The 13,846-nt window shown below is 46.8% G+C and overlaps 1 protein-coding gene across 1 annotated transcript; it reads right to left on the bottom strand.

The window, feature by feature from the left end:
- Positions 1–1,357: 1,357 nt before the first annotated feature.
- LRRC55 (leucine rich repeat containing 55) lies at positions 1,358–6,310 on the bottom strand (the record flags this gene model as incomplete). The annotated part of the gene is made up of 2 exons (XM_079788476.1): positions 1,358–1,593; positions 5,506–6,310. 2 exons carry the CDS (start codon positions 6,308–6,310, stop codon positions 1,358–1,360), a joined length of 1,041 nt encoding a protein of 346 aa, XP_079644602.1.
- Positions 6,311–13,846: the final 7,536 nt, after the last annotated feature.

The raw sequence follows: 13,846 nt of genomic DNA, 5'->3' as shown, positions 1-13,846 counted from the left end.
AATAAAAGCCACCAGGCAATGTTGCTATGAGAACTAATATAAATGAATCAATAGATGTAATAGTGCCCAGAAGAGTGCTGGCTCTTATTAGGAGCTTTATCAGCACTACTTGACTTTGAACTTATATACTTTTGAAGGGAATTGTGATGTTTTCTTACTTGACTGGGATAGTTAAAAGAGCATAGACTTATTTTGCTCATAAGTATCACATAATCTTGACCTCTCTGGGCCTTACTCGCCCATATGTAAAATGGGAACTATAATGCTCACCTCAGAAGATTGTTGTGTGCGTTAAAGGAAATTGTGGAGAGCGTTTATCACAGTGCCCGACACTGGCAAGTGTTTGGTAATTAATAGCGCTCTCACCTTTATGCTTAAATGAGTGAGTTGTTTAGAAGAAAGAGCAAATCCTCCTTCAGTCCTGCACTATCATGCTACGGGGATGCAGCCCACAGTGCACTTTCCTAGTGACATTCCTTGGCATGAGCACTGTGGCAGGAACAGTCACGAGATTAGGAGTCCGAGTGCCAGGACTCATGCTGCCCATTCCTGGGCCTCCTGCTTCTTTATTCTGAAGCCAAAGCTGGAGTGAGAGGCAGAAGACAGAGGTGGGAGAAAGGGCACTGAAGGTGTCCTCAGCTTGCTACCTGGGACCTTGCCAGCAGGCTACAACTGGTGATCTAGTGTGGGGGGCAGTCACTGGGAGGTGGTCTCACCTGTTAGCTGCTGGGAGGAGGCAGCCAAGGGGCTTGGCATTGGGGGTTCTCACCCTCTGGAGGCAATGGTAGGCAGCTCTGAGCAATGACAGGTGGGTGTCAGAGGGAAAGTTTTGGTCCTGTGCCACTTTCCTTCTGTACACTGAGGTCCCAGGGATTGTTCACCATGGTTCTCAATGTACCACACATATTCTGGCCTCTATCGTTTGTGTATGTACACCCTTCTTGGTCTGTTTGACAAAGCAGACAGTTTTGATGACCCAGCTCATGAGCCACCTCTATTCTTATTCTTCTCTTTTGAACTTTTTGAAGCACAGTTGATAACCCCTCCTCTGGGCTTCCATAGTTATGTATTCAGAATCCCAACAGATTGTCTTAAAGGGAATATTTTCTGATTCTTTCTCCTCTAGCAGAGTGAAGTGCCTTGAGGGCAGGAACTAGGTGGCTTCATCTAACACTGCCAGTTCCTAGCACAGTGTCCGGCCCACAGTAGAAGCTATTCAAAAGTAGTTTCCTGACATTGCTTGAGCTATGACAGAGGTGGCCAGGGCACCATGGGGCTAGAGTGGGCAGCCAGGGAGAGTGTCTGGTATGAACAGCAGTGGTGGTCAGCAGCATGGAGGGGATGCCAGGCACCCACATCATATCTCTTCCTCTTCACTGGCTTTGCTCCAACGGTGGCAGCAGTTGGCTGTGATGCCCAGGAGGAAGTTGGTGGCCACAGATGCGATGGATACCACGAAGCCCACGAATGCGATGAAGAGGTAATCATCCAGGGTCAAGGTCAGGTGACAAGCCTTGAAGCTCTCCTCAGTGAGGGAGAAGAGTGGGGCACCCTCAACTTCAGGGGGGCCCCGGCACTCAGCCAGCTGAGAATCTGTAACACAGAACCCAGGGAAGGTGAAAGGCCTGGGGAGACAGAATGGAATGGAGAGGACCCACCCTACCCAGGAAAAGTTTAGTTTCTTTTGTGTCAAAATGTTTACTTACCTTCTTTAGTCCCCTCAACAGCCCTCAAGGCAAATATTTTTATACCCATTTTTATAGATGTGGTGATCACTGTTAGGAGAATTTAGTAACTTGATTGAAATCCAATAGCCACTATTAATAATAGAACTGGGGCTTTTGTGGGCTACCATTGTCTCTTATATAAGCCTTCCAACTGGCTACAACTGGTGATCTAGTGTGGGGGGCAGTCACTGGGAGGTGATCTCACCTGTTAGCTGAGACCACTGATCTCTGGGCTTCTGCCCTTAAACCACCTCAACACAGTTGCTGAGTGATCCATTCACACCTGAAGTCCTGTTATGTCACTCTCTGCTTCTTATCTTCACATAGACTGAAAGCCAAGGTCCTCACCAGGGGCTGCAAGGACTTCTCCCCATTGCTTCCACTCCGCTCCTTGCTTACTCTGTTTCATCCACTCAAACTTCCTGGTCATTTTTCCACCACCCGAGCTTGTCCCTTCTTGGGTAGGGAGGGAGTACCTTTGCATTTGTCTCCGGGTGAGGATGCTTCTCTTCATCTCTGCACAGCTCAGTTCCTCATGTCCTTTGAGACTTTGCTCAAATATCACCTTATTGGACTTCCCTTATGATACTCTGTAAAAGAGTATCCCCTATGTCATCTTTCCCAGGCATTTCCTGTCTTAGCCACTCTGCCTAATTTTTCTCCATAGTATTTACCACTGTCTGACAGCTTGTTTATTATCTATCTCCTCCACATTGAATATAAGCATTTCCCATAGTATCCTTAGAGTCAGAAACATGTCCTGCCCATTTAAGTGCTCAGCGAATCTTTGTTAAATGAATATGGGAATAAATGATTCTGTCCAACTCGGAAGCCTTGGGTCTTTCTACTACCCCATGTGGCTTTTCCAGATATACAAAGTGTAGGCTGTGGGCTCTGGAGCCATTGGCCTGGGTTTAAATCCCCTCTGTATCTCTCCCAAGTTGTGTGATTGAGGATAAGCCATTTAGCCCCTCTGTGTCTTGGCTTCTTCATCTGTAAAATGAGCAGATGAACAGTAGTATCTACCTCATAGGGTTGTTATGAGGAGTCTATGAGTTAACATTTAAATGGTATTCTCTTGGTATATATTAAGTATTGTGTAAGGTATGCTTTTATTATTACCCTATTTTGATATTTTTGGACAGGTCAGAGGGGGATTCTCCTTTATCATTCTCTCCATCATTGATGGTCTCATCCCATCCTTCCAGGGGCACATGTACAAATGCTTGACTGTCAATGGTTCCATTGTACTCTGCCTTGGGAGTAAAAGTGGCATGCGGGTAGCAGTCTGCCATTCCTTTGTTCAAATTAATTAAGTTCTCACCTTGGACAAGTTTTTTTTTTTTCCTTTCTGGCTTTCATGAAGAAAGTGGATACATAAAAAGGAGATAATCTAACTTATTGTCTGGAAGAGTCAATGTGAAGATGTGAAGGATTTTTCTAAATTATATGGTGCAAAATGCTTTTTACTCATTCTGTAGATTTTGGGGCCAAAGAATAAAATCGTGGATTTAGATTGACCCTTTGGGGAAATAGATGAGCATCATTTTCCTTAGAAATGGGGAGCCAGATTCAGAAAAAGAATGCAATCTGTCCCCAACCTCAGGTTGAGGTGGGTCCCTGTAGGCTGTATGCAAAGTACTCCAGACCCTGCCCAGGAAAAGGTTGTATCTGGAGTTGACCATCAAGAGGCTCTTCTTTTGGAAGTGGAAGATGCTGAGCTCCCAAATCTACTGTGTGCCTGGGTTTGGTGAGACAATACAAAGCTGGGGAGTGTGGAGACAGTGAGGGTAATTGGTGTGGACCAACCAGAGGAGGCTCCAAGGGCATGTGGCTGGACCCTGCAGGAGTCCAGGATGAAAGCCTGGGGCTGACAAAACTCTCTGGTAAGTCAAAGGACCAGTCTTGAAGTTAAGTTATATCCCAAGGGCACCCTTATGTTACTCCGTGTTGGGATTTGTCTAAAAGTTGTGGATAGTATTTGGAATCCCATGAAAAAGGAGGAAGAAGCCAAAACAGACAGAGGGCAGAGGATTGCCTAATCCTACCTACACTGGTAAGTTCTTCACCCCCAAGAGGAAGTATCCTGGAGTGTGGTGTGGTACGAAGTGTGTTCTGTGGAGGAACAGGGAAGCTGGGTTTCTAGCTGTGGCATACTTGTGTTCTCACTTTTGGTTTGCAGTCACTTTCCCTTCTGGAGCTTGGGTCCCTCATCTGTACTGACATGAGGCCTTGGTGATGGGATCTTGGATCCCTTTCCCACTCGCTGGGAATTTGAGCTTTTTTTGAAGGGCAGCAGGGATCTCAGAGATTCCAGAAAAGAAGGAGCCCCGGTGTGGTGGAAGCTTAGCGCCTAGAGTGCCCCTTCTGTTTCTAGTGCACAGGAGAGAGGGGAGCAGATGCAGCTTGCAAAGGTTGAACAGGTGGGGGGATCGATCGCTCCATGCAGCCTCCCCCTTATACCCCTTACCATCGCCCCATCTCAGTCCCCAGCTATTTTGGTCCCAGAGAACATCCTCCCACAGCTCCGAGGAAACATGGGAATCGTGACCCACAGTTCCCCAAGCTATTTTGGTCCTGGACTCCCCACTCAGTCCTCCTCTCCCTCCTACCTCATTCATCATCACTTCTGAACATACTCTGAGCCCAGGCTCTGGGACATCCCCTGGGATAGTGCCCTCAGCTATTTCTGTTATTCTACTGCTGGGGCTTGTGCCAAAGCTCAGTGCTACCACGCAGGAGAGCTGGTGACGGGGGCCACCACTGAATATTGTCTGCCTCCAGGCCAGGTTTGGACTCCGATGGGTAAGTCCAGGGCCCATCAAACCTTCGTGATTCAGGCTCCTTCAGTCGCCAATCCACCCCTGGTTGGAATTGTCTGGTTAAATTGTCACATCCTAGTTTCTCCTCTCAACTCTTCATCTCATGCTCAAATTTTGTGGAATTCTGCTGAGACCCTTTGGTCCAGAACTTAGGCCAGAACTCATGCCCCGACTCTCCTGCCAGACTAGAATGGACTCTTCAGGGTACAGCCAGAGGCAGCCAGACTACAAGGGTTGATTTCTGACTCCAACACTTAGCAGAGCTGTAATTTCAGGCAAGTTACTGAACCTCTCTGTGCCTCAGTTTCACCCTCTGTAGAGTGGGGATGGCTCATTAAGGCGAGGATGAGATGAGCTAAAATATATACTATGCTTGGAATAGAGCAGGACAGTAAGTACAAAAATAAATAACATTAGCCATTTCTGTCTCTGGGAGACTGCCAGCACTCAGAACACTTAAGAAGCAGTCTTGAAGAGTAGAAAGGACTTTGAAGTCAATACACTTGAGCTTTATCCATGGCTCTGCCAGTTTGTAACTGATTCTGGGCTACTCTTTTCATGGTTCTAAATCTCAGTTTCTTCACCCGCAAAATGGGGGTGCTAAAAGTGGGACCATGCATGCCAAGTTCTTGGTCATGGTGTGAGCTCAATAAACACTGTCTATTATGAGCTCTTCTTGTTTATTGTCTGTCTGCCTCATTAGGTCATAAGTGCCACAGAGGCAAGGGCGGTGTCTGTTACGTTAATGAATGGGTCCCCAGCACCTAGTCTACAAAGCAAGGACTCTACAAACACTTGTGGAGCAAAAGAGCTGGGTACAGAGACAGGAGCATAAATCAGGGCACACCGTAGGGGCTCAAGATCTCTAAGTCTTCCTCTCTTCTTTGGAGGAGGTCCTTTCAGTGAGGCCAAAGCCCTCCATCCCCCAGACCCCCAGTCCTGCCCGCCTCCCTTACCTGCGGTACAGCGCTGGATCCGGTTTCGCAGCCACTTCAGCAGGGGCTCCATGGTGCAGCCGCACACCCAGGGGTTGCCGCCGATCTGCAGGGTCACCAGCCCTGGCAGGCCTTCCAGGGCCTCGAGGCTGAGGAAGGCCAGGCCCCCGTAGCTGAGGTCCAGGTCTCGGAGCTGCACCAGGCCCTGGAAGGCCTGCGGGTGCACCCTGCGCAACCACGGGTTGTGGCTCAGGTCGATGTGCACCAGGCCATGGGCTTCCTGGAACATATCGGCTGGCACGTGGCTGAGGTTGTTGTAGCTCAGATCCAGGTGTGCCAAGCGCTTGGCATGGAGGAAGAGGCCTGGGGGCAGCTCGATCAAGGAGTTGTTGTGCAAATCCAACACCCTGAGCTCCATGTAGCACGTGAGGTAGCCCGGCGGCACAGTGGCAATGCGGTTGTGGGCCAGGCTGAGGTTGCGCGTGTCCATTGGCAGGTCTGGGGGCACGGAGAATAGCCGTTGGCTGCTGCAATCCACCACCTGGTTATGGCATGTGCAAAGGACGGGGCAGCTGGTGCCTGCGTCCGAGTGCATCACCCCAGCTGCCAAGAGGAGGGAGACCAGGAGCACGGCTGGGTGGGGGGGCCCAGGCCAGGGCAGCTGGGACCAGGTGTCACCCATCTTAGGCAGCTGGCAACGGCAGTGCTGAATGGAGCCCACAGGGGCTGGGGCTGTGTCCATAGAATCAAGAGTCAGTGGCACAGGAAGGCAGCGACATCGGGGCTTAGAGCCCTGGAGGGTGGGGCTTCTGAGCAGGGATGTCATGGCTCAAGCCTTTCCTGGGAGCCTCTGAGTGCCAGAGGGCTCCCGAGGTGAGAGCCACAGGAAGTTCCCTTTGGAGCCTAGGGGGCAAGCAACCTGTTTGAGGTCCCCCAGGGTCTGGCAAAGATGATCAAAACTTGAGACAGGAAGGAGGCGAGGGTGGGGCTGGACCAGCTGCCAGCAGGTTGTGGAAGGGTCCCTGCAGATCTTTTGTGTCCCTCGCACCCATGACTGCTGGGAGCTTCCTCTTTGTGCTGTGTCTGAGAGGTGGGAGGGGGGAGCTAAGGACACGAAAGGGGCCTTTTAAAGGTCCCAGAATATCTAAAAGTCCCCAGCCCCGCCCCAAGTCTGGGATTGATGATCAGGATGCCAGAGCTGCGTTGGGGTCTCCAGCATTCAAGGTCTCAGTGGGGATTCTATTGGTGGCCCAGTGGACTCGAGTCCAAGGGGGTCCATGGGTGTGTGTTTTGGGCAGGGAGCCCGGAGTGAAGTGGATCTCCATGAGCCTCGCGAAAGCCCCCGAGTCCTTGGCCTCAGTGTCTATGGTAATCCCCGGGGAGGGGAAGACCCCAAGGGCCACCCATTGTTTGCACTGCTGAGCCTGGAAAGAGTCATGTGTCCTGAAGGTGCAGGAGGGGGCAGCTAGGAGCTCTGGCAACTTCCCAAGTTGGTGCTTCTCTTAGGCAGCTTTGTGTTCAGCGGGTGGAGGCAGAATTCCTTCTGGCAACAAGGAAAGCACTCAGGCAGAGAAACGGTGCCCTCTGCTCCCCGGGGCCCCTCTCCTAGGCTCGGTGCCCCCTCCTCCCCCCTCTGCTGCAAAGTCATCTGTATACTGTCTGTGTCTCAGGTGTGGCCATGGTGGGCTCAGACCCCAACCTCACACGGGTGTTACTCACTAACCTTGCGGGCCCCTTCCTTCAGCATCCTCCTAAGTGTCTTGTCCTGCGCTGGATGCATTTTCTCATTCTCCGTAGCCCCACCTCCACCAGCACCAACTACCCCACCCTTGAACAACTCTCAAAGAAAAAAGGCATGCACACTCTGGCGGATTGCAGACCTCTTTCAGAGCTCTTAGCTCTCTTTCTCTTTTTCTGTCTCTCTGTCTCTCTGACACACACACAACACACACACACACACACACACACACACACACACACGTTGTTCCACTCCTGTGACTCCAGCACATTTGCCCTGCCCTGCGCTCATGCCTCCCCAGTTTTCTCTCCAGCTTCCTTCTGTACATGCACTCTGCCCCTCCCAGTCTGTCCCCACCATCTTTCACCCCCCAGTGCACACCCCTAATCCCAGCATCCTTTCCCACAAACACTCCACTCTCCCCTTAGCCCCCCAGCTTGAGCCCACACCCACACTTGGCCAGGCAGAGAGACAGAGCATGATGCCACACTCAGTGGCTCACCCTGCCATCCACTCTGCAGCCAGCCTCCGAGCCCCTGGATTCTCCGGTGCCCACCTGCTGTCCTCACTTGTCCTCCCCGCATCCCCTCCTCTGACACTGCTTCTCTTCCCACTGATTCCTGCCTCAATCCCACCCACTGGGAAGTCACCCCAGCTTCCCTTGATCCAGACTCATTTTTCTGAACCCCAAAGTCTCCACCTGCACTCCCACAGGCCCCCAGGAGCCCACTTACTCTGTTCCAAGGACACAGCCATCAATCTGCGGCAGACAGGGGCTCCCTCCCTCATGCTGGAATCCCTGCTTGCGGCTTCAGGAGAACAGATTGCCTCCTAGGCTAGTCTCCTCCCCCGGCCTCTCCTCCATGGCTCCTGGCTGCCGGGGCTGCATCCTCGGTGGTTTCCTGTCCTGTGGTCCCCGAGCTGGTCCCCTTCTTTTACCCGAAAAGGGAATCCGAGGGAGGATGCTGAGAAGAAAGTTCACAGAATCCGAATGCTTCTTCCAGAAACTCAGCTTGGTGCTGAGGCTGCTGCCGCCGGGGTTTGTGGCTGCTGTCAGGTCTTTCCCTCCCTTCCTTTCCCTCCCTCTCTCCCCCTCCTCTCTTCCTTTTTCACTCCCCTTTTTTCCTCGAGGGCCAGGTACTGACGTTTCACTGTCTCTTAGCAACTGCCTCCACATCTCTGAGCAACAGGAGCGCTGTCTATGGACCCCACCAAGATGAGACAGAAAGAAGCAGTTGTAGAATTCACAGCCGATCCTAGGGCAAGGGGAACAAGGGGCTGGCGGGGGGCATTGACAGAACAGGACAGGGGCAGAGGGGAGGAGCAGGCAGAGAGAGAAGGCAAAGGGCCCAGGGGAATCTGAGATAGAGGAGGGGGAGTTTCAGGGCATCAGATCCAGAAGGGACAGTAAAGAGGGCTTGGAATGGAGAATGGGACTTAGTGGGCGGTAGAGGGAAGGTGGAGAAAATGCAAGGGAGGCCATGAAGACATGAATAAGGATGGAAAGAAAAAAGGGAAGTGGATGTGACAAGTTGGCTCACTTGATGGAGTATCGCTATTCAGTCCACAGATAACATCTGCTTCCCTGAATTTGAATATATATTTGGGTCACCAGGTAGCAGGTGACTGGACTGGCTCAGGGCTTGTCAGGTACAACTATAGGAGGTGAAACCTTTTCTTGATTCCTTAATTGTCACTAAGTCCTGATGCCACAGGCTCTGAGGGCTTTTGGGATGCAAAGGGTCAACTGCCAGGTGCAGGTGCCTAGAGCTATAGAGACACTCATATCTGTCTGTAGGGCAGTGGGAGCTGCCAGAACACCTTGTGGTCATGTTCTTTTTCACCAGGCCCCCAGGACTGTCTGCTGACCTGCTCCTATCTCTCCAAGCTTCCAGTCCCTCCCACCCAGGCTTACTTCAGATGAGGGCGAAGTCTTTGCAGCACTTCTCGTCTTAATGACCCATTGAACAAGTCTCTAGCTGCCCTGCATTTTGATAACCAACTTGACCAGTTGGTTTGGTCAAAGAACTAGCTCATGTCTTTTTAAAAATAATTATTTATTGAGCACTTACTGTATGGCCGGTGCTTAGCTAGATTTCTTTTTGTCCTGTGTGTTCACTCGGTTGATCTGAGGCCTCTTCTATTTAAGTAATATCTTAGGTCTTTGAGGGAAACGAAAATGGAGTAACAGAAAGTGGATGTTCAACTGTACAGATCTGGGCTTTTATAAAGTTCTCAGGATCACTGACTTCTCTTTTTCCCATATGGCCATAGAAGGTCTGCTTCCCTTTCCACTGTCTTCTCTCATATTCTGCTCATTGAATCTTTCATGTTCTACGGAGTCCAACACATAGTAACAGGGGAGCTACTGCATTAATATTTATACATTGCATTGGTTGAGGTAAATATGGTTGCCACCACCCCCCACCTTAAAGAAGGGGATGATGGCTGTTCAACTCATTGATGAGCTTAGAAATAAAATCTTAATCTTTATGCAGAAAACACAGCAACACATTAGAACAAGTAATCCAGTATAATCAAGGAAAGTAAAGCTAGCATGATACCTTTTTAATAATAAGTGAAAAATGGTAGAAAACATAATTATCTCAATAGAGGCTAAGAAAGGTAATAGCATATTTCTATATTTAATGTTAACTGAAGACACTTAAGAAACAAATAAAAAAGAATGGAGGTTTTCTTACTTTGCATAATATACAGTTTGTATTTACAATTAGAAAAAATAATGTGACTAAAGAAAAATGTGGCAGTTTCCTTAAAAAATAGGATCTAGTCAGGAACGAACGCCTCATCATCATTGGAAACTACAGTTTTCTGACCGGTAAAATTGGGATAATAATAATGGCATCGAGTTCATGAGGCTGTTTTAGATGATTAATAAAGCACTTAAAACAGTATAGAGTGAGCACTACAGATGTGTTTGCTAAATGAATAAATCAAGTAAAATAAATGGCAAAGTATAAAATTGAAATAGTTATACAGCAAGGAAAACAATTGCACAAAAATGGGAACTGAAGAAAGAAAAATGTCACATTTGCAGATGACTCGAATGTATTCTTGTGCACGATAAGTCTCAAAAACTTTGAAGGTCCCCAACTCAGAACATTATCATTGCATGTAAGTCTTCTGTAAAAGTGAGGTTAAGTGGAGTCAGAAATCTTTTAGATAACTTCTTATCCATAATCATTCTATAATGATTGTTTCTCAAACTGGTATCTCATGGTATCCTGTGTGCTGTGAAAAAAAAATTCTCAAATAAGTTTGAGAAACATTGAGTTAAGCAAAATGAAACAAATTTATTTTTTTGCAAGACTTCTCAAGGCTTTAATGTGTTCATGGAGACTCTCCAAGGGAAGGATGGAAGATGTATAATACCCAGCATTACCCTTATGCTGGGTGGCTGGCTACTCCCCTTAGCAGTGTGACTTTCTCCTACACAGTAGCCTTGCAGGGGGAGTGATTCAATTTTGAGTTCCAGCAAAATCTTAAATAATAACATATCATGGCCTTTTGGAGTCTCTTGCAAGTTATTGAAACCGTGACCATTCAGTCATAAATGTCAAGAATTACTCTACTGGGAAAATACACTGAAATTAGTCTAACAGTTAGAGACTACAAATGAATTGAAAAATCATTTTCATCATTATTATTTCTTGACATACATAGTAAATTAGTTGTAATAATGACAGAAAAACCTTTAAATACATAATACATGAGAATTAATTTAATCTACTACATCCGAAATTTGTTCAGGGAAAAATATGAAACCTTAGTAGGATGAAGATACAGGAAGAAATGGAAAGCTGGTCTCTCTAGTTGCTGGAAACCTTCAAAAATAAAATAATGACTCTGCTTTCCACATTATAATAATTTAATGAAGTATTTAGCAGAATGTGGTCAACTGGTAGTGAAAGCCATCTGGGAGAAAATGGAGAGGATGCACAAATGATATTAATAAAGATGATGATGAAGGAAATGCTTGAAAGTAATGGCAGTAGAGATCCCTAACTGAAAGATTTAAAAATATATTGCAAACTGAAAATCAACCAGTGGCATTACTAAACATTTGTGCTTTGAAAAATGACCTATGGGATAGACTAGATTTTGAGAAAGTGATTCTCACCAGCAGAATACAGAAAATGAAAAATGGGAAACAAAACCACAATATTGAAAGTAATTTTAGTATAAGAAATGTATTGAGACCTTAGGACTATCCTTCATCTTTATACGTTGAAAACATTCCAAATGGTTCAAAGAACTAAACAGAGAAACAAACAATCACAAAATGCAAACCAGGAAATGAACAGAACAGCACATTTGCCCCAGCTGTGGCGAGAAGATACCTTTCTGTGTGTTGAGGACATGGAGAATGTCATTAGCACTAACATGGTTTTTGTCAAATAAACAACATTGAAACACAGCAAGTTTCCATTGAGCAAAAATGATTACAAAATCAGAGAGAAAGGAAAGAAATTCAATGGAAAAATGGATTTTAGATGTAAGTGACTTGAAATAATTCATGCAAAATATATTAATAAATGAGAGCAGGCAAGACAGCTCTGGTGATGGTAGGGTGTTTGAGGGGTGGAGGGATTGAGCAAAAAAGAAAGAAAAAAGAGAGAACTCATGGATATGGACAACAGTCTGGTGATTGTGGAGTGTGTGTGTGTGTGTAGGTGGAAGAGGGTACAGAGGGGGTAAATGGTGATGAAAAGAAGAGGAAATGCTATAAACCTAATTTTTATAAATTGATATAATAAATATTATATATACATTCCAGACCCTGTCCTAGGAACTAGGGTACAACCGTGTTTTATATACAATGCACACCATAATATTTTTATGCTCCTACAAGCAATTTATTCTTTACATTTTGTGGTGTCGTTTTATTCAGATGTTTTTTGTAAGTGTTGCCTCTCTCAGTGATATAACTAGCTTCACTCTATGAAATATGGATTTTAATGAACCAAGAGGCAACAATAAGAAAAACATTATTTCTCCTGAGTGCTCTGAATATGAATTGAGAGGGCAATAAGATGTGTGTTATGGGCTTATAGAAACCACATCGCAATAACGACTGATAAAATTATACAATTGTTTCCAACTGATTTTATATAGCTCTTGATGGCACTGTTCTGGCCATTACCTATAGAACATGCTCTACTTAGAAATTCCCTTGGACTCTTTCATGGTATCCTACCTCTCTCTTTTCTCTAGCTGTGTAGAGAAATGTAAAAAAATATTGTTAATACAAGCTCATTAACTTTGAAGACCATCACCCCCTCTTCCTGTCTGGCTCCCTACATATTCCTGCTTTGTGGGTGTCTGCTGGGGCTTCCAAGATCTCCTCCATTTGTGATTCTGATGCTATCCAGATGCGCTTCCTGGACCCTGGACTCCATGGCCAGACCACAGAGCAATGCTTATTACCAGCATCGGACTCTGAATCATCCCTCTGACACATGCAGGGGAGTCACCTTCTCCCAGGCATTCTTAGAATTCTGGGAAGAGGATGGTGGGAGGCAACCCAGATTCTGTCTTGAATTTCCTGGAAAAGGAGAGCAGCAGTGTCTAAGGAAAAAGAGATGAGAGGCAGGGACTGGGAAAGGCTGCAGACTTTTTCCCCATATCCTATAAGACCTATTTTTAGGATGATGCCCAATAAGTCTCCCCAAGCGAGGTTTTGCCCAGAAATACCCTGAAGTTGCAATGAGGTCATGACCACATTTGTGACATATGCCCTCTCTCTCTGTCTCACCTGTCCACATGGATAAAGGTGCAACATCTATCCCTTGTGTCTGGAGTGGTTTATTCCTGCCCATGCCAGCGAGGCCACCATTGATGATTTCTCTGTTTCCTCACCATTTTCAACCTTGCCCAGGGGCTGCAGGATTAGAGCCAGAGGAACTTGGTCAAAGCTGTTTTCTGGCTCTGCCTTGGGGATGGCAATGCATAGCTAGCATTTATTGAGCATCTACTTTGTACAGGAACTAGCATAGTGCCATGTGGGTTGTCTTATCAAGTTCTTATGGCATCCCCATGAGGAGGGTTCTTTTCTTTAAAAAAATCACAATTAAATAATTTACGAAGATAACACAGTTAGTAGGTAGAATAACTTATGATCGTCACTCATTAAATGCTTACTTTATGTTTAGTGCTTTATATATGACATCTTTTAAAAACCCTGACATAATTTGAAATGTAAGTATGATAGCCCCATCTTTTACATAGGAAAATTAAGGAGCAGAGAAATTAAGTAACTTGCCTAAACTCCCACAACTTGTAAATGGCAGGAAGAACTTCAACTTGGTTATTCTCCTTCCAAAGCTCAAGCCAAGTCTGTCTTTATGAACCTCAGTCTTCTCTCTCTGTTAAATGGGGATAGTAATTATCTTGGTTACCAAACAGGCTTGAAGCAGAACATGCCTGTGGAATCTGTAGAGTGGAACAGAGGCTCGTCATTCTGGTGAGTGGCTGTGAGGGGAATGTGCCTTCCCAGGCACACTTACCCTCAGCCAGGTCTGCTCCAGGCCTGGGAACACAGAGACGGGGAGAGCTTGGGCAGCCACAGTGTCCCTGACATCTGTTACAGGAATGGCCTTGTCA

This window comes from Cnephaeus nilssonii (genome assembly GCF_951640355.1).
Source record: "Cnephaeus nilssonii genome assembly, chromosome: 13".
Lineage (NCBI taxonomy): Eukaryota > Metazoa > Chordata > Mammalia > Chiroptera > Vespertilionidae > Cnephaeus > Cnephaeus nilssonii.
This window is presented reverse-complemented; position numbering and strand designations above follow the sequence as displayed.